This window comes from Choloepus didactylus, chromosome 6 (genome assembly GCF_015220235.1).
Source record: "Choloepus didactylus isolate mChoDid1 chromosome 6, mChoDid1.pri, whole genome shotgun sequence".
Classification (NCBI taxonomy): Eukaryota; Metazoa; Chordata; class Mammalia; order Pilosa; family Megalonychidae; genus Choloepus; species Choloepus didactylus.
Genome location: NC_051312.1, coordinates 122,473,755 through 122,500,895, shown reverse-complemented (window position 1 = coordinate 122,500,895; position 27,141 = coordinate 122,473,755). Strand labels below are relative to the sequence as shown.

Below are 27,141 nucleotides of genomic sequence, written 5' to 3'. Positions count from 1 at the left end.
GGTTTAATGGATGTTTTAGCTTTTGCAAAGGGTTGTATTTTATCTGAATATCTGAATTTAAGGCATTTGAAAGAATTTTGAAGTGTTAAAATGAAACTTCCTTACAGAAACTCAAATATTGTTCTTTTTTTGTTAAAGAAGTCAATCAGAGCTGTTTTGTTTTTACCCTTTCTGAAAGCCAACTACTACAACTCTGTGGTTCCTAAAAGTCAATGCATGCTGCTTATGTTGTATGAATTCTCAGTACTGCCAAATATTGTGTTAAGATTTTTTTTTAATCCATTAAGAATGTTTGGAAAGGACATTCTTCTCCTTAGCATCAGTGCCTTTACAGTGTATCATTAGGTGATCCCACATTTTCACATACCCATTGTTCTTCTTGCATTCATAACCTTTCTTGGCATTGCCCTCTTTCTCTTAAAATTATTTTTCTCTGCCCTCCAGGTTCCTAAATATAGTGTTGCCCCTGCTTTATCCTATTCCATTTTCTCCTCTTTCTCTATGCTCTCCCTCTTCTACATCTACTTTGTCTGTTACCTCTATGCAAAGACATTCTGTATGTAAGTCTCAAGTTCCAAACTCTGTCCTCAGTTCAGAACCAAACTGGAATTGGAGATGAGGCTCCCAGTTCAGCCTGTGTAACTTGGAGCTATTAACAATAACCGTATCTAAGCAGATGGGATTTGGGGGGGTGGGGGCAGGGATGATGCATTTGGCTCCACAGTGCCTTCCAAGCAAAGACTAAACCTTGCCTTAAGTGTTAATAAGGGAAAACTGTGTGTGTGTGAGGGAGGTATATGTGAGCTCTGTATTTTCTGCATGATTTTCTGTAAACCTATACCATCTCCAATTAAAAAAAAAAAACCTTGCCTTGTCCTACTTAACCTGCCTTAACTTTCCCTCTTGCCTCACTCTGTAATGCTGTCAAATGGTTGGAAACTTGCTGATCTTGTTCACAATTTTCTTCTAATCCTTCCCTAAAATAACATCCATGATGGCTTTGCAGTCTTACCGCAAGTTTTCCTCTTCTGGACTTCTGCAGCTTTTTGTTTCTACCTTTTGTATGCCATACAGCCTAGTCTGCTTTTTTTTTTTTTTTTTAACTATTTATTTGTTCTTGTTTTTCTTTGCTTTTTAAAATTTCCTCTTCCTTTCTCCATTGACAAAACTGAGCTTCTTGGACTGCTGTACTTATAATTATATTCACAAGAGTGTCTAGGAGGTTTTTCCTGGACAATAAGCAGCAGTCTGTAAAGAACTGTTGAATTAAATTGAATTTTTCAGCCACATTTTTAGATATTAGTATCAAACCTTTCATGGAACTTGACAAGATCAAAAAATAAATCTCTTTTAGTGTTAGTGTGCTGGAAAAGAATCTCCAAGTATGATTGGAAGAGAAGAATTAAGGGGTTTGACCAGTAAATGCTAGTGGGTATAAAATATTGCTAGAAATCAGTAAACAGATATCACCAGAACTTGGATTTATGAATGTTCTATGAAGCTAGATATTTGGTTTTTGTGTTTGATATATTGGACACACATTTAAAGTTTATTGAGCATCTACAAAACCTAAAAGAATTGCTTTAGAATTTGGGAAGATTTTAAAAACAGGAGGGGAAAATCCTGCATGTTTGAATAAATACCAGTATTATACAGTTTCCTTACCCCTTTTACTTAGGGAAAAAAAATCAAACTTGAAAAAATATTTTAAGTAGTACTGAAAAATATTATTATTTTAACATGAAGGCATATTTCCTAAGAAGTTACATTTCCTAGCATTTGGAATCCTATGAAAGCCACATCTATACAAGGAAATATGGCTGTTAACATGAGGTCTCAGTTATATAGGCTTCCTGAGTCTTTAAAATTTCTGTCCATTTATTTGAATTTCCCCTGTTGATTCATATTGTCTATTTTTACTTCTTAGATTATTAAAACGAGAAGAAAGTTTCACGTTCATTCCTCGGTCCCGTGAAGAACTTCCAGACAACTTCCCAAAGGAAATCCCTGGGATCTGCTATTTCCTGGAAGTAAGGACTGGTCCAAAGCCGCCAAAGCCCTCTCTTTCTTCATCGAGGATTAAAAAGGTTTCCTACAACATTGGCACCATGTTCCTCCGGGAGACAAGCCTCTGAGACCTGCTGCAGATCAAAGACTCCTCCAAAAAGCACAAGCCCAGAGTGTGGGTCATGACAGGGGAGTGAAAAGAGATGTTTCTCTTTTACTGCTTTGAGAACAAGCAGCAGAATTTCTGTGTCCTGTCAGGCAATAATCCTAAAACAAAATTAAAAGGTGGGTGACGACTGTCACTGATAAAAAAACTGGAGGGTGGGGGGAAGTAATGTGTCCATCCATATGAGTGTTTTTAGTCATATATGTATTTTAATTACAAGTATGGGCCCCTTTTCAAAACTAAACAAACAGATTCTGTGGGATTTTTTGTTTGTTTGTCACACATACAGGTATCTTTCCCTATATATTTGTACCACTTTTGAGAGCCAGTTTTGATTATATATTCCTACATTTAGCAAGTTGGAAGGTAAGGAATATTTTCTAATTTCTTTTTCTGAACAGACATTTCATACATATATCATGGCAGTGTGGTGAACTTCCCAGAATAAAGAATCATAACTCAGCAAATTATTTTAGGGATATTACCTATTTTTATACATATCTCTTTTGGATAATTACATTTCACACAAGATTAGATTTTCAGAATCTGTTACTTTATTGTTGGTATATTATGTAACTCTAACCTATTATACTAAAAGTTTCACTTTAGGGAGATTAGTGCTGGACTGAAAATATATATAGCCAAGGATTTCATATGTCAAGAAACCACTGTATGTCTGCTTAATATACCTTTTAAATTTAATTAATGTAGCATGGAATCCAAAGGAAATGGAATTTCCTCTTAGCAGATATATCTGTACCCAATATTAAGGAAAGGTCTTTTTGCCATCTTCTGACAATGTATCAGTTAATGTGCCATGCTTTGCTACATTGGGCCCTTTTCAACTTAGCACTTTTAACCATAGGTCATGTTTGCAACATACTAAATTGCATCCTAATAAACAGCATCCCAATAACTGATGTGTTAATATCCCCACCCTTTCAGTTGATGCTTCCTAAGGGTAAACTGCCACTCTTGGAAGCAAATTCCTGGATAATGGCATTAGGGAGAAAAAAGGTGTCACATTTTACCAAGAATGTTGTTTCTTCTTGCATAACATAAAGCAAGGGAAGACCTGTATTTTATGGCTGTGAGGTTTTAAAAAATATTCTTCTACAGTTTCAGCGATGTGGCTTTTAAATTCAGTGAATCATCTTCACGAAAGCTGTAGTAGGTCTAACCTTCAGACCTAATACCTATCATCGCATGTTCTGATAAAATGAAGATCTGTGTCCATTAATCAACACTGCATGAAAGTATGAATACAGACCTAACCTGAAATTAGGAGCACAGGGCATCCCAAGTTTCCATTTTTTGGAACACATATAAGAACTGAAGTTTCTACTGAAGTTAGCTGGAAGCACGTGTTTCCTTGAAACCTTGGAGTGACCATTTTCTTACTCCAATAAGTATACTCATTGGTAGCTAATATCTACTGAATGCAGTTATATTTCTTTTTCAGATCAGGGATTTTGGCTACATTCTGATAAGGAGTAATAAACAGCTAATTTACAATGTAGTCTTTAAGCAAGCATTTTTAGAATGGGGACATTAGTGCAGCACTCTTCATGTGGAGAAAGACAGACCGTAGGCCCTGAGCTCTCCAAACCCTTGCTTTTCCCCTCTTCCCTGGGCCCGAGTCTGTTTTTACCACACAGACAAGAGGGCACCAGTATGTTAATGGGAGGCTGTGTAGGCTGAGATCAGGCTGTTCCCATGGGAGTAATTTCAAAGGAATCTCTTCAGGGGACTGGGAGATCGGCCCACTTCCTTCACGGGTAGGAGATGGGGTTCCAGCCATTGTGGATGGAGCAGGCTGGGGGCACCTCAAACCTTAGGGAGAGATTAGGAGATGCCTTAGCTATGCTGATGGGCTCCTTACAGCACAGGAGCATGGGGAGAGAACTAAGCTCCTTAATTAAAGTCATTTATGCTTATTCTGAGCAGTAAATTAGAGATTATGATATATTAAAGCAAACAACATTTTGGTGATAAACAATGTGTTCTGTAACCATAGGTTGAAAGATACTTCCAGGAATCATCCAAATCTATTTCTCTGCTTTTTGTAAGAATTGGTCTAAGCAACTGTTCTAAGCATATGGTTATTCTCTCTATACTTAAGAATGTCTATGGGAAGTATATTTTAAAATCATCCTTGGAAATCCACTCCATTATCCACTAATTCATGATAGGGTCTCAGAGAAGAGTTGTATGTAGTGCACATTCTCAATTTGTCACAAACCCTTTATTAGTGCATATGATTTTACTTAAAGAGGTAGCCATTTACACTTGTCACACAGGTCACATTGAAGAATATGCCAGAGATCTATTATATATCACAGACAGGATGTAAACTCATTTCTCATACAGTATAATCTAAGTGTAGCTTTAAAATTGTAGTCTGAGGCAATGGTCTATTCCGTTGCCATCTTGCCAACCTATTACAGTCAATTATTACAGTGGCACTATTGCTATATGTATTTTCAAGGTACTGTATAAAATGTTCATTCTAGCTTCAGTCATAGAATTTAGAAACTGTGAAAAAGCATTATATTTTCACTTTAAGGCAGTTTGTCCTACACAGTCCAGTCTGCATATCCTTCATGAGGAACTATGACTGTAACAATGGGGTGCCTTTGGTGTTTCATTTGACTAATAGCTATACAGTATTCTCACATATAAACTATTACAAACATCATGCATGCTAGTATGGCAGACAAAAAGGAATTTGAGTGATTTTCCCTTAGCAATCAAACCATATTAAATTGAGGAAACAGATTTAACCCACTCAAAAAGGAATATGTTCAAATATAATTTGACACTTGTAATTCCCCTATTTAATGTTCTTTCAAGCAGCTAATTTGGAGAAGGCACTTTAAAACCAGCCATCAGTACCAATGCTTCACATTGGCATCAGTATCATTTTGAAGAAGAGAGTGTCATCATTTGCAAACAAACACATCATTATCTAACAAAATCAGAATCCACCAATATATACCCACAACATACAGTCCAGTGTCTCCTGTGTGAACCTTAATAAATAGGTAACACTGGCCATAATAAAAAGAATAATACACAATGCCTCAGGAACACATTTGCTTGAATTTCTTGGCTGTGGAATAGAGAAGGGGAGGAAGAAATAGCTTCTAAGAGATAGGCAACCCAACTGTCTAAAATCTGTCTCTATATTCAACTCTTATTTTAAATTATTTTGCTTTCCCTTTTAGTACCCGATTATGTTTGGAATCTAGTGAGCCCCACCTATTGAGAATTTGAGGCAGGCACTAATGCCCTTAAGAGTGGGTTCGCAGACTGAGCAATACAAATTTCTCCTCTTGCCCAGAGATGACAGGGTTGATGATATGGTGTTTCATTGTGAGTGTGTGCCTCTCTAGGACAAACAAATCAAGGCAGAACCGTAACAACTTCAACAAAATCTGGTTCACAAGTACAGCTGGGGTTTTAATTTTACAAATTACTCTTAAAGTTCCAGCCATAAAGCAAAATTAAAATGATCAGTAAAAAAAAGGCAAAGCCACAGAGAATAAGGAAAACCACCTTGCTCCGAGTTTTGTCCAGAATCACATTGTTTCCAATTGAGATAATGTATGTGAAGTAAGAAGTTACCAAGAGAAAGCTCAAGATCATGACCGTCATTAAATATATGTATTGAGGGCTCCTTGGGTTCCTAGATGACTGAGAGCAGGTGTTGCAAATAACTAGGGCAGAAATTGAAACTTCCACACATTGGCTTTTGTCTCATCATGCATCCTGAGCACCACTTAGCCCAACCCAGACCCTCTCTTGCACCATGCTGTCACTGGAAACCTGGCCCCATCTAAATCTGGCAGAGCCACAGAAAGAGCTGCTGATGCCTGGGGTGGGCTGATAAGAAGACCCACACAACACTGCAGAAGAGTACCAGTGCACTTTTGAAATCAAAGTAACCCTTCCCTGTTGTGCTGGGACATTGCTTACATCTGCAGCTTCCCCCTCCCTTCTTCAAAATACCATCTGATTGCAGGCACTTCATGTTTCTTTAAAATTAATTATATGTGACTCTGGATAGGTTTTGGGTGGCATCTGATGCCTTCAGCCAACAATATTTAGAAACTCAACTCAAAGAACCAAGTCCCATATTGTAGCCTGGGTATTTCTATTTCAGAATACAACAATAACTACAACAAAGTCATTCTGGAGGCTTCTGTAAGCATATCTTAAGATACAGCCTGAAAAACATGATACATGAGACTGAATGTTTAATGTTTAACATATTTTAGACTCAATGATATTTTTTTCTGAGCAGATCTTGAGATAAATATACCTAATCCAAAATCAGCCGATTTAACATACCATAAATTGTTAACCAGATCAAATGAATTTTACTGTTAAATGGGTAAATGGACCCCAGCTCTGCACTATTTGCAGGATCCTTGTGGTGGTGAATAAAGAGCAGAAACTGATATTATATAGAGATTTACATAATCCTGTCAAAATATATTTAGATAGTGTGCAAAATTCCTTCCTCACACTTGATTCTAATAACTGGAACTGAAATATTATTGCCCTGCCACCTTTGTTTCCTTCCTTCCTTCCTTTTCATAAAAGTCTCATTCATACATTTATAACACAGCTAATCTCATGTTGTAAGATAGTTTTATGAAGTAATGAAGTGTCTTGGTTTGCGTATGTGCACGTGTGTGTTGTGTGTGTTACTGAAGAATACAGCTGTTACAGATTAGGAGTGATGTTTCTGGAAGGACTGGGAGTTAGAGAAGTAAAATTTGTGTCTTTGTTTCTAATCTGTTGTGACAACATCATGGCTTATTTCAAGTGCCTCATAGCAATTCCATCCACATTAAGAAATAATCTAGTCCAATGGTCCAGCTCATCATCTTAGCAGTATCTGGCTGTCTTCATAAGAATTACCTAGGGAGCTTTTAGAAATACAGATCTCTGGGCTTTGCCCCCAGATTTTAACTCAGTAGGTTGCAGGTAAGGCCAAGGCATCTGTATTTAGAAAACCACTATAGGTAATGCTCATGTACAGCCAGATTTGGGAACCACTGAAGAGTGTTCAAGTAATACCAATTACTATGAGTAAATACAAGTTGCCTGAGATAGCTCCATATTAGTTCTTTTGTTGTTATTCTGAACAGTTAAGCTTCATACAATTATTTCGTTCACAAGTTTTAATTTACGCTTTTGTTTCAAATTCATGGTTTGCTTTTTCAGCTTGAGTCTTCAAACTTCTTAAAGACAGAAGTCAACACTGATAAGCATGAGGGATGAATATTGCTCACTATAGGGCTATTAGGCATATTAGATGTAGTACCATTTTCTTAGTCACTGCCAGAGCAGTATATCACAGTATTTGTTGATCCTCACCACCAAGGTGCAAACTATGAACTTTTGGACACAAAAGCAAATGGGAATGAGAGCCTTACTTCTGAATGCTTTGATTTTTATAGTATGAAGGGTCACTCACTTAATACTTAGTCTCACCATGTACTTTTCACGTCAACTTGTACATTCTTCTAAAAATGATTTCCCAGCAATACCCTATAACAACTTCTCAAGCAATAATTTAACCCATGGTGATGATGCTATTTGAAACTTGCACTTCTGGGCACTTCATAGAACTTTTGGGGAAAGAGACACATTTTAAGCAATAATATAGCTGGTGTGGACTTTTTAAAGATATTTATCATACTAAAATGAATAGCAAATAACTCACAGATTTTTAAAATCTGAACACATGACATGCTTAATCTATCTCAGAAGTCACTGATTTGCAAGCATGCTATACAGTAATTAATGTATTTCCAGATGATTTCTAGTATATAATTTTAAAAATACATGATTTCTATTCCTTAAGAGATTTGTATGTATGTATAATGTCCAGATCTTCAGATTTTTGTAGTATATGATTGTAAGGAATAGTTAATGATGGACACGTGAGTAAATGTAATTCCTAGGTTGGGAGAGTTTATTGAGAAATATAGATGGGCCTTGGGACAAGTTACCTAATTTAAATGTTGGTTAAGGTTTGGTAAGGTATTAGAAGATAAGCGATTAAAGATAAAAGAAACTACCACTGTTGTCTGTGAGAGTTATACCAATGTTTAGTAAGTGTATTAATATTTTGGCTTTAGAATATATTTGCCTGAAAGTTCTATGTAGTATAACTAATAAATATATGAAAATGATTATGTAGTCATATTGAAAAAAAAAAAACCCTGCCCTTCTCAGAAATTTTGATGATTGCCCTAAACCTTTCATATTTCAGAATGAATAATTCATATTTTGTCTTCTTAAATTGCATTTTTAATCAAATGTGGCACAGTTAATAATCAGTCCTTTAATAGTTAAATGTACCTCTCCCTCCCATCAATTTAGAATAATTATCAGGATTACAGTTGAAAGCAACTGTTAAACTTGTATCAATACTGAGCAATGTCTAAGATCAGATTATTATTTAGCAAAATCATGTAAACCTAGGTCCATTCCTAAGTCTCTAAATAATACTACCCTTCTCTAATCATGAATCTGAACACAACTGTAATGATGGGTGGATATACTAGTATTTTATCTTCCCATTATGCACAGGGCATAGTATGAACTTAGTTTAGCATCCTCCTGCCCACAATTTGGAAATTTCCCCAATAAAAATCAGACAAAACTAATGATTCAATAAAAAAATTTTGGCAGTTATCTTTTTGTATATCATTGGATGCTTAACCATTAATAAACATGCTTCTGATTGTCAATAAATAATAAAATACTAAATTGGAAACATTATATTTCACTGAATTTACCTTCCCAGTTAACCCATGTGATTGCTCATTCATTCTTAATATTAGACTCAAGTACTGTTGCTTATTATTTCAAAGCAGAGAAGAGAAACTAAATGCAAAGCCTAAGTAATAGCTCATTTCTGATTCATTTGATACATATTTTAAAAATAAGGGAATCCATTTACAATTCAGTATTCCTCTGTTACCTTCTCACTATTTGGAGACAGAGGAGAGAACCACTAAATATATTTTTACTGTGGTTTATTAAATGTCATTAAATACAAGTGGGGCAAGAAAGTATTCATTGGGATAAAATCAGAAATGTACCAAACTTCTTCTTTGAACCACCTCACTTTCTAAAGACAGTTTTTCCTTTTTTGCTGACTGGCAGTTACCCACCAGTCTCCAGACACAGAACAGATGGCAGGGGTGGGGCAAGATGAGCAGGAGATTTAGATGAGGGTGAAGAAGAGAATTTTTTTCTTCTGGAAGAAATAGAGAACCTTAAAGAAAAAGCAGTTTCCATAACAGACAGTTCTGGCTTAATGAAAGCCAAATGATACATTTGACTACTGGTAACTCTTATTTTTAAAAAGAAAAGAGAAAATCCCCTTCACAGCCATTTTCTGTGTTCTTATGAGGCAGTGCCAACCTTCCAGCAGCTGCACATCTCAGTAAGACTGGGATTAGAAGCTCACTGAGCCATAAATAGAAATTCTCTTAAGATGGCAGATAGAACTAGTCTTGGTTAAAATGATGAAGGTAAACCAAAGTGTCAGAACATCTGAACTGAGGGAACAAAGGTGGCCAAATACCAGCCCTGCCATATGTCACAGAAAAACCAGCTAAAATTAGCACAAAAGAACAGATTATCACAGTGTGCAAGTGATATTTAAAACTTTCTCTTTTCCTTTCATAACATGTCTGGCTGAGCTAATAATGAGAAAAACGCAATTTGGTTTTATGCTGCCTTTTTTTTTTTTTTTGTCCTGAAATTACAGAAACTACATTTTACCCTACTTGTGAAATTTAATCACAAAGAGTGGGGAATATTTATTCTGCATTTCCTAAAATCTCTAAATCATTTTTGAGGCTATACTATATTCTATACTCCTCTTCAGACTGTTCTCAAATTGGGCTTTGACTGCTGGCGAAACAAGTGCTCAGCTATAGAGTGAGAGCCTTTGTGACACCAGCCTGTCTAATTTATTGGGAATGCTCCAGACAGTTTGAGATGCGAAGAGGTTGCCCCACAGCACATGATGGTATTTTGTAGGATAGAGGGAATTATACTCTGTCTTTTAAAATTAGAAGTGGCTAGGTCAACTCTTAGCAAAGGTTTCCTACTCATAAAAGATTTTTCACTTACATGTCACTGGTTATTTCAAGCCCAATTTCTTTCGAACAGAAATTATAAAAGGGAAAATAAACGTGAACATTTTTAAAATCAGAATTACCAGTGAGAAAATAATTCAGGACAAAGATTTGCTGTCCAGGTAGAGTCAGTTTAATTGTGATAGCCAAAGCTGTGAATTTGAGACGTTTGAAAAGTTTTCTAAATCTGTATCAAGTTCTTCGACAATGAGGAGGAAAATTAATTTTTTTTTGTTGGGATCCTTAAGGTTTTATCCCTTGGTGATAATACCTAACTATGAATTACAGTTAAATGGTTTATTCTCCCTATTGTTCATTTGTTTCAGAAAAAAAGGTGTGGAGGATATCATAGATAAAACAAACTTACAAATTGTGGCATTGGACCATGTTTTACAAATTTGGCAATATTCTTTTACTTAAAATATTACACTGGTTTTAATCATGTAAGGGTTAAGGATAATAACAGTCATTAATACTGTATTCAAATTGGTTCATATTAGGATATAGAACAAAGCATCTCAGCCTTCCCCAAATTCAGTGTAAGTCAAAGCCAATTTTTGCTCAAATCATTTAAACAATAAATAAAATTATTTCTATATCACCTCTAACAAGAAACCATGCACTTCCATACCCAATGAAACCTCAATTCCTAGAGAAATGATACTTTTATTGCCTTTCAGGATATTCCTTCATAGTCAGTATCACTTACATTCAAGGCTAGCAGAGGAGTTCTTTCAAGTTCTGAGGTGATCTGGATCAGTATATTTGAATGTAACTACTTGAAACATGCTTCATTTTTAGCATCTTAAATTCAAATCTCCATAAAGTGAAGCAAAAAAAATTGAAATAGCCAGATAATTGATCAACATGAAACCCTCTCCCAAATTTTATTGGTATAAATTATTACTCTGAAACCAAAGCTTAACTGTAGCTTGGACTTTCACATAAATTGCTTTTGTTTTCTCTGACTAGAAAGACTTCTCATGAAACAGAAGTTAACTCTGATGGTAGATCTAACTCTAGCCAAGAAGGTCTAGATAAACTAGAGGATTGTGCAATTGTCTAAAGCAATTAAGGAAAAAATTTTTTAATTTTTTTTAATTTTTGCTCTTGTTTAAAGATAATTATTGGTAGATGGCAGCCAGGATTATTACTCTGTATTTTCAGTTTGTTTCAGGTGTGTCACTGGGCACTTGTAAAACCCATGCCTTTAGTTGCTGTGTAACTCAGCAACCTGGAAGAAGGGGTACTCACTGCTTTTTCTTTTGGTGCTTAAGAGCCAGCTTCTTTGCTTTGTCTGAAAAATTCCCTACTAAAATGGCAATGACTAGATGACTGTAGGAGGTGTCACATTTTATGAGCACATAAGCACTTTAGCTGGCATCAGCTGGAATGCAGCAGTGAAGAAGAAACAGACACAGTAGGGAGGACAAGAGGCAGAAAAGTCAAACTTTGCCTACATTAAAATTATGTGTATAGTCCAGCTCTGTTAACCTTAAAAAAGTTGAAAATAGTAGATTATAGACTTCTGAACATGGTATTCATACTTAACAGATGTCATAAAATATCAGTTATGTTCATCATGTCAAAATGTTAGTAAAACAAACATAAGAAATATGCTCATCAAAACAAATCTATTTAATGGGACAAAGGACATCTCACAACACATATACCACAACATATATACCAACTCAATATTTGCTGTATGATCTAATTATACCTTAGTATAGCCATTATGATAAAAAGAAATCATGCAGGAATCCAAATTATCAAGTATGGCTCTAACTTGATCAATAGAATTCGGTATTTTTCCTGAATAAGACTCTTGGTAGATGTAAAATGAATGGGATATATATATATACATATATATGTATTGTGTGCAGTAAACTAATAAGGCCCATAAAGCTTGTCAGCATCCTCAACTCCTTTTTTTTTTTAATTCTTTCTTTCCTCCTTTTATCCCTCCCTCTATCTCATGAGGTACCTAATAGTATTGAATTATTTGGACAATGGCATCTTTTTCTCACTTTCTCATGATTGAATACTTTGTGGATTAGCTGAGGTAAGGAAAAGAAAGTGAGCACTTAGACACAGCTAAGGACAGAGGTGACTGAGAAAATTGGGCCTTGGCTTCCAGAAGCGTCATCAGTGAAGAGAAACATGGTCTATAAAAATATATACATAGTTTTTTTTCCACTGAATTTAAAACACTTTCTCAAGAATTATCAATGTCAACCTTTTTTGATAACCTCCTCTTTTTATCCCATACAAATGCCTTAATTTAGAAAATCCTCTTATTTTCAAATAGTCAATTTTTTACCTTGGTGCCACACTACTAAAGTTTGAAATAGAAAAAAAGCTTGTTCTATTTGTAGGGAAACTGTTTCCTGAAAACTACTTCCCAATAAGGGGAATACACCAAATGCTCTTTGATTTTACTGGCTCTTTATCTTGAGATAACTGATGTGCTGTCTTGCATCCTGTAACTTAGTTTGGTGTAGTAGGATGACTTGAGGTTTTTTGTTTTTTATTATTTGCCATCAATTTTATAAGACTAATGTATTTAATAAGCAATACACAATTTATTCCATATTTCCTAGCTTTCTATGCCTTTGAGGTTTTAGCCTATATTCAGATAGTTGTTTATAACCATAATTTGACTTCATCAGATTAACAGATTACCTTATTCTTAAATACAAAAAGACAGTTTAGATAATTTTATGGTTTATCAAGAGATCATTTACAAATCCCAATCTGAAGCCATTTTCTTTTTTTTCAGGGAAAAGTGAATCATTTGTAGTACATATCTGATTCATAAAAAAAGAAATCAAGTATCTCATTTAAAAAAGAATCTTTAATCTCCAAAACTGAAAATTTTAGTATTTTTATGTTTGGTGTTAGTTTCTTAATATTACATTCAAACCACTAAACATGTCTCCATGACATAAATTTGTCTGAGTTCGCTCATTAATAGAAACTCATATAGAAATAATATATCTTTTCCTCTCTGGAAACACACTTCAATAAGTCAAATTCCCTTTGAGTTTTGGTTAAACTTCCCCATTTCTCAGTTGAACTTCTTAGGCACCTCTCAGGGGTTTTCAACTCTAACAGATCAGGTAGTCAGGCAAAGGAAGCAGCATGAAAACTTCTGAAAAAGTCATTTTTTTTAAGGAATAATTATGTTAATCTAATTTTATCTATTCCATATAGACTATTTTATTTTGAAACTGTGAGATAAAAAGCCATTACCATGCAGACTGGCACCTACAAAAATTTTCTTCCTGTGATTTTTAGTGTTAAAAAAGCCTTTATCTTGAAATGACAGACAATCTTAATACTAGTTCAAATGAAAAACTATGACCTTCAATCCCTTCACCATTTTTATTTCTTTAGGGAAATATGTTTAATAATAGTTGTAAAAATAGAAGATAGTTGAGGAAAAGAAGAAATTAAGGTGAAATTTGGAGAGCTGTGATCCACAGTCCCATTTTGTTTTCTTTTGCTCTATTTAATTGCCTCTCACTGAATTGATAACAAAGGCCTAGAGCTGCAAAATTTACAATTTAACCAAATTCGTTGTCTTCTTTAAGAATTCAGAGGTAAACAAAAATTACTCCAGCTATGCATGATTTATTATTCATCATGCCAGGTTAGGTTTAAGAAGAAAAATTGTCCATGGAGAGATTTTTTCTTAGTAATGGATGAGCAGATTTTTCTTTATTAAAAAAAAAAAAAATCCCCCAGAGTGTTTTGCTTTGAGAAAGAATCTAAAGGTTTATAAACAGCTGCCTGTAACTACACTATAACTTTGCTAATTAAGTGACAAAATTGTTTCATTGTTCTGAAAATGTACTGATTAAGTACATTCCAGAAATAGTATGTATTCTTCATTTCAAAATCTACCTGCCTGAATTCTGACTCTTCAACTGTGAGTAGCCATTTTACAAAACCAAAGGGTCTCCTTTCCCAAATAGTACTTTAGATATCAAATTTAATCCTGTATTTCAATGCATAAGATAAACAACCAAATCATTTCCAAACATTTTGGCATTATATAATATACAGATTTCCCAAATCATATAGTAAAAACACATAGTTACAATGTGCTAGGCCTTTATCAGCTTCCTCTGCATGAGGTGGTTTTTACTTAAGCAGCTACCTGAATTATTTTAATGTTTTGGCCAATTTGTTTGCTGCAATTTCATGGGTCTAAATTTTATTTGGCTTGCAATGTAAATAATATTGTACATCTGCTATTTTGCTACCAGACTCTACTTTGTGGGATCATTTCTTTTAAAAATCTAGTTATGACAAATTTAAACTACAATGTCATCAAAAAATTATAGTCACCAGATAACTATACTAATATCTGTAGGGCATGGTTAAATTGCATAGATTTTGAAATGTCAAACTATTTTTCGTTTTCTAAAAAATGAATGCATCTCTTAAACCTGTACCATTAATAAAAAGTTACGCTTGGTGTTTTCATATTATATTTTAAGATATTTTCCTTTACCTAGTAGTACAGGTTTCGAGAACCTTTTTCAGATTGAAATGATACAATATGCCTCCTGTCACTAGAATTTTAAGAATAGTCCATGTAAAAATATTTAAGCACTTACAGTATTATAAACATCCACTGTAACTTCTTTGCCTTTCATGTAACACCAATTTTTACTCATTTTGATTATTTTTTATTTGTAACTCTTAGACACAATGTAAATAGCATGTTCCATTATGCAAAATGTCTTTGTATTTACAGAATGCAGAACATGGTGAATTTATATACGAAAAGTAAGCGATGGAAACCTGAGATTCTTATAAAGCAAAGTGGAAATGACAGTTGTGTGTTATATTTACATAATTCATTACAAACTATCTGTTCAAGTCATGCATTTATTTACTTTATAAGTCTAAACTGTCACTTATAAAATATTTAAATCAATAAATGATATGAAAAAAGACAAGTCTGTAGAGTCTTTCTAGCATATATTTTCACACTGTGAATTACAACGGCTAAGATTATGAAAGAATAGAAAATCAGAAAATGAGGGAACAAATGAATGAATTGTGTGCACAATGCTTAAGACTGAAGATGATGCTACTAACATTATTAGGCAGGGCCAATTTCAAATTATTTTTATAACATGAGATCTTTTTAATTCTATTATAGAACTATAATATTTAATTATAAGATGAAAACAGACAGCACAGGTCACATTTTTGTAGTTCTATACAGTATAAATCTTTATCACACAGATAGGCACCTGTCTCATTACCAGTCAGTTGCTTTGCTAAAAGGATGGACAGAGATAGGGGGACAATAATACTGCCATCATTATCTCAACTGAATGACCACTGGGTGTATTAGTGCCCCATCCAAAAATTAGGTTAGATGCAGCACATACCTGTAAGGAGAAGGCATTTTAATCCAATGTTCCTGTACTCCAGCAGCCTCTATGTACAAAATCAATTCATTGTTGCTGTTTTGTTGACCCTCTCCTCAACAACTGCTTGGTCCTAAACATCAAAATCTATTTCTAGCTATTTGTAGCAGTCCCCGAGGGAGTTTTGATCCTTCTCTTCTTCTGCCCTTGTCTTCTTATTGATGCTACTGCTCCAAAGTGCTGCTACTCTGGCACTTCCTGAGAACTACTTCCCCAACCATAAAAGAAGTGACACCAAATAGGTAAAGGAAGTAGAAGAAACACTTAATGAGTAGTCTTTAAATGACAAACAGTGTAGAATTGCTTTTATGTACATTTTCTTAATTGATTCTTAATAATCCTTTAAAAATGTGCTCTCATATTTTAGAGATGAAAAAAACTTAAGCATAGAGAGACTAAGAAGTTGTCTGTGGCTTGGTAACCAATGTGCTATCATGCTTTAGTACCATGACCAAATGGGGAAGAGGTAGCTCCTTAATACCTGGTAAATGATGCGGAGGACTACCTTTTGTTAATAGCTTGAACTCTCGGGGACTAAATTGCAAGGCAGACTCAGTTATGTGCCCAGGAAGAACTAGCAGTTTCTGCCACAACAACCATTCTTACTGCCAAATATTGACTTGTACCCTTTCCCACAAGGAGAAGACCTTCTGGACCCTCTCCAAGGGAAACACACAGAGTCCCTTAAAGTTACAACATCCTGCTCAAATCTGGATATTCTGGGTGATATGCAGTCATCTCCATCATTATCTGGCCACTTATGAACTAAAAAGCAAGTTGCCTGCCCTTCCCTCTCCACTCACACAGCCCCCCCCCCCCAACACACACACAGAGTATAGGAATATGAATATGCCTATTCATATATGTACATGTTTGCATATACAGAGAAGGACATATGTGCTTCCAGTCTATTTGCTTCCAGTCAGTTCCAGATGCCAGTATCCATACCAAAGTTCTTTCTTAGACAAAATATTCAATCCTCCCTTATTTCTTCATCCCCATAATTGTCTCTTAACTTAGTGACAGCTACCTTGAGGCCACATAGAACTAGAGAGAAGGTTTGGGAAGGGAGACTGCTGCAGGGCTAAGTCCCTCTGTTAAACTGAAAAGTCTTAGTGAGTCTCTGTTACTCAGTCTTTTTCAGTCATGTTTCCTTTTCTTGGAGCACAGAAGGAGTTTGCATTCTCCAAATTCTGCCTGCAAACCAACCAGTTTTGTCCTAAATTCATCTCCTCCTTTTAATACCTTGCCAAGCACAGCAAGAAGAAGGCATCTAGAAGTGGCTTCCCCCACTTCTAGAACTGCAGGCTCGGAGAGGGCACTTGATCTGCCTCACAAATTATCCAAGGTCCACAGTTTACCAGGGGCTTTGATACCACCTAGCACATGTCCTCCCCTTTTCAGCCTCACAAACCCTGTCTGACCTTTAAGCCAGTGCCACATATTCTAGGCTTTTGTTATAGCAGCTCTATCTTCAAGGTTGTAGATTCTACATATTGGTTAGGGTAAGCAAGACTGGATTTACAAAAGGATCCAAAGAGATAACAACCTCATGCTATAAACATTTATTCCTTATTCATATATTAGGCCAGAAAAATTTCAGGTTGGGGTAAAAGTTGCTTCATGATGTTATTTACCCAAGAACAGCAGCATTGGCTGGCAGGATTTTATAGACCAAGGCTGGTAGTAGCACAAATCACTTTCACTCACATTCCAGCATCTAGACTCAATCACAGCCACATCTAACTGCAAGGGAGAGTGGAGAATATGCTGCAGCCATCTATATGGGAAGAAGGGTAAGGAGTCGGGTGAATAGCTAGTCACTTCTACCACAGTTATCCTATTAGTTTGAGATAGTTTAGCTTTCCTGAAAATGGAATAATAAATTATCTCAGGCTAAAGGATTGTGTCCCTTTATTTAAAACAGAGGTGAGATCATTCAGAAACCAGAATGATTATAGCTATGAGACTGTCTTGGTTTGGTCTTTTTCATGGACGAGATGTTCCAATCAAATTGATGATTAGTATCTGCAAACAAATCCCCCAAATAAAGCATGCTAACTATGCCACTGATTCCAAGGTTCTAAGATTCCTGTCAAAGGAGCCCTACTAATCAAGAAGGGACTCCTTTCAAAGTGTGATCATCACAAATGATCACATAAGATGATGGAAAGCAACACTAACTCTTCAGGAGACAAAGCTCCATTGCCCTCCCCCTCCCATGGGTTTGCCAGACACCAAGGAAGAAGGGGCCACCAACCTCACTGGGTAGAAAATCTGGCTAAATGTCAAGAGAGTCCATACATTAGTTTAAATAGAATTACAATAACCAGAATAAAGGGAAATAAGAATCCTGTAATCACCCAAGTACCAGACAGATTATATACAGACCTGGGTTCTCAGTTTTGGACCTCAAGCCTTGGAAACTTTCCAATATGAAGAGGCAATGCCTGTAGGATTTCCATTTTCAAAGTACAGAAGTCCTATAGAAGCAATTCAAAGTTTAATCGGAGATTATGCCTTTCATTTGAAAATTATAAATTACAGTAATATGTGCAAAGAAGAAAGCATAAGTCATTATAGTTTAAGTGCATGATACGAGAAATTACACAGAGCTAGGATCAAACCTAACCATGCCATTTATTGGCTAAGAAACTCTAAGGAAATATTCCTGTCCAGTTGGGCAACTGTACTTTTGTCAGCCTCGATCTTCATTGGAGGAGATTTCTTTTCCTATACCCTCTTGCTAAACCCCAACATGGGAACACCAACATGAGTCTCTTTTAAGACAAGATGAAGTTCTTTTAAAAGTTATTTCCTTACTGTATTATGCAGTTTTATGTAATGTTCTCACTTCAAAGAAGGCATCAGGCTTGCATTTTAAAATGTTCTTTGATGCTGGCTCTATGACTAATAAGCTTTTGTCTCTCCATGCAGAATGCTTGAGGGACCAACTTAAAATTGCATATTGTGTATTAAATTACAAATGAGTAGGAAGTAGTTTGTTGATTTTAAGTGAGTTCTTTGCAAACCTCTTGATAGAATTAGTGATTCAAGTGGCCTGCATCTCAGTTTTCCTCATTAAGTTTGTTGCAACAAAAAAGCTATTTATACAAGATTACGCTAATTACATCTCCTTCCAAAGGCTAACGTTACAATATTGGCCATCTTTAAATTATAATCTCCAAGATTTTATTTATGTGGTGCCCCCTATGCAATTTAATAATTGCCTACAAGGAAGTATCTAGGATTATATCCCTCAGAATATAGCTGCAGCTCAGTGCTCCTTTCTTCTCTATCCTATGGGTATCTGTAGTCACCTCAATTCAAATTTAAATAGATTCTGTTATAATACACATTGTCTCACTATGCTCTTGGCTCTAATGTATGAACAACACACTTTTGTTGGATAAATGCTGACTGTCTAGGTCCTCAATTATATTAGATATGCCAGAGTGCCCCAGTTAAGCTTAAGAAGAAATTTGATGAATGAGCCTGGCTGCCTATTTGAATGAGCTGATTTACATGAAGACATTTACTCTAAAGAGATGGAGGAGATGTAGGCGAGTTCCAAGGAGACAGACAGAAAAACTGGAAAATGAGAAAAAACGGTATCTGCTCCCAAGTCTGTCCCAGGGACTAAGTGTGAGCCCTTTGAGAAAGAACCCTAAAAGCCAAAGCTGAAGAGGCTGTTCTTCTAAGGACCAAGATACCTGGACCACAAGAGTCAGGGGAAGAGATGCCCTCCCCATTTTACCTATGAAGCCCTCTCCAAACTTTAGAGGTAATATTTAAATTCAAAATGTCACTGAGTTTGTAGAGAAGAGGTTGCCCAGGATCAATCTGTAGCATAATTCAATATAACACACACCACGTGTTTGCTAACACCATATTTTGAAGCACCTGCCTTAGATTCATCTTCTCAACTATCACTCAAAGCATCTTTACTTTTACCCTCATGGATAATGCAAATGCAATTATCTTACCTAGACAAATGGTTTATAAGCACTGACCTATTGATCAGCACTTGTCTGTAAACATTTTTCTTTCGTTCATTAAGAAATGAAAAAAATAAAAATGAAATTCTCCATGAACCTAAATCAATTCAATTTGAAGAAATTGTTTGTAGATTAAGTAACAGAAAACACAATATTTTTATATTGATGGCTACTGTTGACAATGGGTATTTACCTTTTCATTTTTATAAATATATTTTTTACTTTGCAAGGATACTTACCTCTTCCCCTTACCTATCTAGAGAATGTTGATCCACTCTTCAGGGTGATCACCATTAATTCTTCATTTATTATATTGGCTCTATCTGCCCCCACCCCAGCACCTTTTATTGCCACTATGAGGTACTATTGGAATAAGACTCCCATTATTCATTAATAATCAATAATGGAAAAACAAGTTCTACCTTTTAAGATGTACTTGCAAGTAACAGAAAACCCATTTCAATGGATTTTTTTTGAAGGTAAAGAAAAATGACTGGCTTATGTAACTAAGAATTCAGGCTTCAAGTGTTGTATGAACAAACTGTTTATCTGTGTTCCACACTCCTTTGTGTGTTGGCTTTATTCTTAGATTGGCTTCCCTCATGGAAACAAATTGCTTTAATAGTACTTTTGTTCAGTCATTTAAGAAAGAAGACCCTCTCTCTTCTTCTGGATAATGCTCTATGCAGCTGTGAAGCCTGAAACAAACCTAAATAATTATTTTGACCTGGGGAATTCTCTACTCTTAACTAGTAGAGGCTGGACTACAACACATACTGGGCCCATCATGGTTGACAGAGGGAGCAAATTATACTATTTGTTTATGTCAATAAGGAGCAGCCATGCAGCTTTTGACTGGCTATTATACAATGGGGAAGGGGTGGAGTGCATTCAGGGAGGTAGTCATAATGATGCAAAAATATTTCAGGATGATTTAATCTGCCTATGGACCACCTAGAAAATGCAGCCTATTTTTGACAGATTAATATCCTGGTATAGCCAATTCAACGTATTAGAGATATTTGCCTTTGCATTTTAAAAATGACCATCAACCACAGTGGCAAAATACTGCATAGAGAGAAGTACCATTAAGGATGAAAGATAGTTCCTGGGGTCCTTTAAATAACACAATGTAGGTAGCCTGCTTTGTGTATGCATAAAGTCAGCTGTATGGCCAGACAGATTAATAGGTTTAATATCACTGCTACATCAGGCCTCCTTTAAATTATTCACTGCATGGAGGGCAGGGGCTTTGGGATAGAATCTGACAAGTGAAGAGATATTAAAATCTTAATTTCAGCAATTTTTAAAGGGTCTCTCCCTTCCATCACTCAACTGGAAGGATTCCTGCATGGGAGGAGGGTCACGATCAATATATTACTAAGTTTGTGAAAACACTCATCCCGATATGTTCAGAAGGTTGATTTTTCTTCTTTAAGACCACAGCTGGAGCACTTCATTATCAAGATGCCTTATTAAGATAATGTAACTCCCAACTTAGTGCAAATGAGAAACTGAGAGGTAATTTAGATACCAGTTGCAGACTAAGCAACACATTTAATAGTAGAATAAGCCTGTCTGCTAGGTAAGACGGAAAGAAATCTCCATACCTTAGCTGCTCTCCCTGGTTTTGTGTAATGCATCAAGACTCACAGGTAAGGAAAGTTTTAAATTGCCACCTAATCCACCTCTGCTCAAATCCACGGCTCATAACTGCAGGAGGCACTACATGCTAGTCTCTAGCAGAAGCTGACAAATCACCCCCAAACTCCCTGGCCCATTCTTGCAGATCTTTGTACTTAGGAAGGGTGAATCTAATTTTCTGCATCTGAGTTAATTCTCTTTTAAACTTTACCTGGTGAAGAAGAGCTATGGTTATCAGTAAATCAGACTATGTGCTGGGTCCCTCCTTATATTCTTAGTCCTTATAGCACCTCTACCAGGTGGGTATTATTATCTATCATAAAAAGAAACAGCAGATTAACAACTTCTCCAAAATCACCTGGAAGATTACAGAACACTGTAATCTACCATTAAACTCAGTGATCTTTCCCACATTTCTCCCACCCTTAAGAGGGACACTATGTTTTTCCTTTTAGTGCAACTCCAATTTACTTCACGCTTTACTTTAGAAAACTGAATCCCAACACTTGAATCCTCCAGGTTCTCCACATTTATTTATTCATCAAATATTTACTGAACATAAACTTTGTTCCTGGAACTGCACCAGACTCTGGGCATATCATGAGAGAGCACCTTCCCTCCTTTGCTGGAGCTGACAAAATTGTGGAGGAGACAAAGATTAATCAGAATCGCACAATGAAAAGCATCATTACAATTTGCGAGAAAAATATTATGTGGCAAATTACAGTGTTCTGGGAGAGCACACAATAGGGGTGAAGAAATATTACTGAGGATGCAATCTTAGAGCTGAGATCAGCATGACGAGCAGGAGTTATACAGAAAATAGAAGACTGGGGGAAGACTAATTCCAGCACCACACCAGAAAAGAAAATCTGAAAAATGCCCCTATGCAAAACAGCTATAAATGAAAGATAAGATGTATAGCTTAGTAGTCAAAAAGGTAAGTGGAGAATAACTAAGAGCCAAGAGTAAGAAGAACATGTGAGCTGATGCCTCAGCAGCCCCATGGTGGGTAAGGGTAAGGGGAGAAAGAAGGTGGTTGTTGGCTTCATTAAAACAAAGGACATTATCATCCAACAGCCCTGAGACTAGGACACAGGAAATTTTATGTTCTCAGTATAAATCCAGGACTCACATCCAAGGATACCAGAAATTGGATACTGTCAGTAAAAGGGTGGAGTAGCAAAAAAAAAAATCCAACTTCTGTGGGAGAGTGACACAGAGGAAGTTTTTCTGCCTTACCATGGCCTTAGGTGGGACAGAAGCAATAGATTCCCTTAAGAATTGATAACCACTGACAGGTTTAAGATTTTTAAATTTACTACAATAAAAGGTATTCCTGAGCTGGTGAAATTCCTTCAATGCCTAGCAAAGACAAATGCAAAGCAGCTCTGTAGTGCCCCTGCTTCAATCCAGGATATATGGATTCCTATGGATAAAGCACTGCCAAATATTAGCCCTCAATCTAAAATTTCAAAGCATAGAAGTGGGGGAAAACTACCATCAGAAAAAAAAATTATGGAAAAAAACCAGAGAGGAGATGGTTTGCTGACTTCACAAAACGAAAGAAATATCTTATGCAAGTAAGAAGTTAAAAGTAACTTGAGGAAAAAATACATTTTCTGCAAAGGAATAATAGACAAAACTATGCTTCCTGATAGCCATAAAAGAAGCCAGAAGGCAGCTGGAATATTACAAAGTGTGAGAGAAAAAAACTAAACTTAGAATCCAAGACTTAGGGCAAAATAAAGACACTTTTACATAAAGATGAATTCACCAAAAAAAAAAAAAAAATGGATTTAAGAACATACTTCTGGAAGAATAGAAGAACCCCTGAAGTTGATCTGAGATGTAAAAAAAAGGATAAGAAGCAAAGATATGAATATATACATTGGTGAATCCAAACAAGTATTGACTAAATAATAACCACAAAGCTAACTTAGAATATTTAAAAAAAAAAAAAATCACAAGGTAGAACCAATACAGAAAATATTGACATGTAAGACAGCAGTGAATGAGCAGAGTTGAATACTGTTTGAGAGGAGGAAAATTGTTTTGGCAAAGTCTAACGTTAATCAATCTGATGAGAGGAGGAAAATTGTTTTGGCAAAGTCTAACGTTAATCAATCTGATCAGAATATGTCTTGAAGTGGGTTTATTTGGATTTATTCTATCTGGCCAAGAGGCCAAAAACAACAGAAAATTATGAAGCATATGAAGAAATGAGAAGACATGGATAACCCAAAATGCCCAAACTAAAAAAAAACAGAAAAGACACAGAACTTGGAGAAATTGATCAAAGAAGTAATCACAAACATCCATATCATGGCTCAGAATATAAAGGACATCAAGAAGAACCTAGAAGAGCATAAAGAATAACTTGCAAGAGTAAATTTAAAAAAAATAGATCTTATTGAAATAAAAGAAACTGCTGATCAATTAAAAAGATTCTTGAGACACATAACACCAGATTTGAAGAAGTAAAGGAACAAATAAGCAAACTTGAAGATAGTGTGTTGGAAAGTGAAAGCACAAAAGAATGAATGGTGAAAAAAATAAAAACATGTGAAACGGATCTCAGGGAAATGATGGACAACACAAAGTGCACAAATATAAGAATCATTGGTGTTCCAGAAGGAAGAGAAGGGTAAAGGGCTAGGAAGAGTAATCAAAGAAATTGTTGGGGAAAACTTCCCAACCATGCTAAATGACAGAGATGAAAAATCAAAGATGCCTGGCGAACTCCAAATAGAATAAATCCAAATAAAACCACTCTGTGACATATTCTGATCAGATTGTCAAATGCTGAAGAGAAGGAGAAAGATCTGAGAACAGCAAGAGAGAAGCAATTCACCACATTAACGGGAAATAGCATAAGACTAAGTAGTGACTACAAAGCAGGCAAAATGAGGGTGAGAAGGGAGTGGTATGACATATTTAAAATTCTAGAAGAGAAAAATTGCCAGCCAAGAATTCGTTATCCAGCAAAGCTCTCCTTCAAAATTGAGGGAGAGCATAAAATTTTCAAACAAAACAAATGAAGACAGAGTATGCTAAAAAGAGACCTGCCCTACAAGAAATACTAAAGGGAGCTCTACCAGATGAGAAAAAAGGAGAGAGACGTCTGGAGAAGGGTACAGAACTGAAGAGTTTTAGTAAGGGTTCCTTAAAGGAAATAAAAACAGAGAGTGGGAAAAATACATCTGACAATAAGACTGAAGGATATGACGACTGATCAAACAACTGCCTTCACAGTAATAACACTGAATGTGAATGGATTAAACTCCCCAATTAAAAGATATAGATTGGCAGAATGGATTAAAAAACATGAACCATCAAAATGTTGCTTACAAAAGACTCATCTTAGACCCAGTGATGCAAAAAAATTGAAAGTGAAAGGGTGGAAAAAATATTCCATGCAAGCTACAGTCAAAAGAAAGCAGGGATAGAAATATTACTTTCAGATAAAATGGACTTTAAATGCAAGAATGTCATAAGAGACAAAGAAGGACATTATATACTAATAAAAGGGACAATTCACCAAGAAGAAATAACAATCAAATGTTTATGCCCCCAACCAAGGTGCTCCAAAGTACATGAGACAAATATTGGCAAAACTGAAGGAAGCAATAGATGTTTCCACAATAATTGTGGGAGACTTAAATACAACACTCTATAGATAGATAGATAACTCAGATGGAGAACCAGTAAGGAAATTGAGAACCTAAACAATCTGTTAAATGAATTTGACTTGACATATATAGAGCATTACATCCCAAATCACCAGGACATACATTTTTCTCTAGTGCTCATGGAACTTTCTCCAGGATAGATCATATGCTGTGGCATAAAACAAGCCTCAATAAATTTAAAAAGATTGAAATTATCAAAGCATATTCTCTGATCACAGTGGAATACAACTAGAAATCAATAACCAAAGATCTAGAACATTCACAAATATCTGGATGTTAAACAACGCACTTCTAAACAATCAAAGGGTCAAAGAGGAAATTGCAAGAGAAATTGCTAAATATCTGGAGACAAATGAAAATGAGAACACAACATATCAAAACTTATATGATGCAATGAAGGCAGTATTGAGGGAGAAATTTATGGCACTAAATGCATATTATTAAAAAGGAAGAAAGAACTAAAATCAAACTAATGAACAACTGAAGAAGCTAGAAAATGAACAGCAAACTAACCCTAAAGGAAAAATCAAATGATCATCTCAATAGATGCTGAAAAAGCATTTGACAGAACCAGCATCCTTTTTTGATAAAATCACTTCAAAAGGTAGGAATTGAAGGAAACTTCCTCAATATGATAAACAGCATATATGAAAAATCCACAGCCAGCACAGTACTCAATGATGAGAGACTGAAAGCCTTCCCTGGAAGATCAGGAATGAGGCAATGATGCCCACTGTCACCAATGTTAATCAACATTGTGCTAGAAGTGCTAGCCAGAGCAATACAGAAAGACAAACAAAATGCATCCAAATTGGAAAGGAAGAAGTAAAACTGTCACTTTTTGCAGATGATATCATCTTATATCTGGAAAACCCTAAGAAATTGGTGTCACAACTACTTAAGCTAATAAACAAATTTAGCAAAGTGGCAGGATACAAGATTAATGCACAAAAGTCAATAATGTTCCTATACACTAAAAATGACCTAACTGAAGAGTCACTCAAGAAAAAGATACCATTCTCAATTGCAACTAAAAAATTCAAATACCTGGGAATGAACTTAACCAGGGATGTAAAAGACCTCTATACAGAAAATTATACATCTTCAGTAAAAGAAATTAGAAGGGAACCCAAGGGATGGAAAAATATACCATGTTCCTGGATAGGAAGGTTAAATGTTGTTAAGATGTCAATCCTACCCAAACTGATCTACAGGTTCAACACAATTCCAATCAAAATTCTAACAACCTACTTCGTAGACTTGGAAAAGCTAGTTATCAAATTTATTTGGAAAGGAAAGATGCCTTAAATTGCTAAAAACATTCTAAAAAAGAACAATGAAATGGGAGGACTTATCCTGACTTTGAAGCTTACTATAAGCCACAGTAGTCAAAACAGCATGGTATTGGCACAAAAATCGACATATTGATCAATGGAAATGAATTGAGAATTCAGAAATAGACCTCCATGGTGGACTAATTTTTGATAAGGCCCCCAAATCCACTGAACAGGGACAGAAGAGTCTCTTCAACAAATGGGGCTGAAGAACTGGATGTCCATATCCAAAACAATGAAAGAGGCCCCCTACCTCACACTCTACACAAAAATTAAGTCGAAGTATGATCAAAGACCTCAACATAAGAGTACCATCAAACTCCTAGGAGACAATGTAGGGAAACATATTCAAGACCTAGTATTAGGAGATCACTTCTTAGACCTTACACCCAAAGCACAAGCATTGAAAGAAAAAAATAGATAAAAGGGAACTCCTCAAACTTAAAATTTCTTTACCTGAAAGGAATTTGTCAAAAAGGTAAAGAGGCAGTCAACTCAAAGGGAAAAAATATTTGGAAACCGTGTATCTGATGAGACTGATATCTTGCATATATAAAGAAATCCTACAACTCAATGACAATAGTACAAACAGCCCAATTATAAAATGGGCAAAGTATATGAAAAGACATTTCTCTGTAGAGGAAATACAAACGGCTAAAACACACATGAAAAAAATGTT

General features: G+C 35.6%; 1 protein-coding gene across 2 annotated transcripts in view; it reads left to right on the top strand.

The window, feature by feature from the left end:
* GUCY1A2 (guanylate cyclase 1 soluble subunit alpha 2) overlaps positions 1-15,301 on the top strand; it is a 332,369-nt gene extending 317,068 nt beyond the window's left edge. For both annotated transcript variants that reach the window (XM_037841307.1, XM_037841308.1), the window contains exon 8: positions 1,928-15,301. In XM_037841307.1, the coding sequence (XP_037697235.1) occupies positions 1,928-2,135 (208 nt within the window). In that variant the 3' untranslated portion in view covers positions 2,136-15,301. The remainder of the gene's footprint in view (positions 1-1,927) is intronic.
* Positions 15,302-27,141: the final 11,840 nt, after the last annotated feature.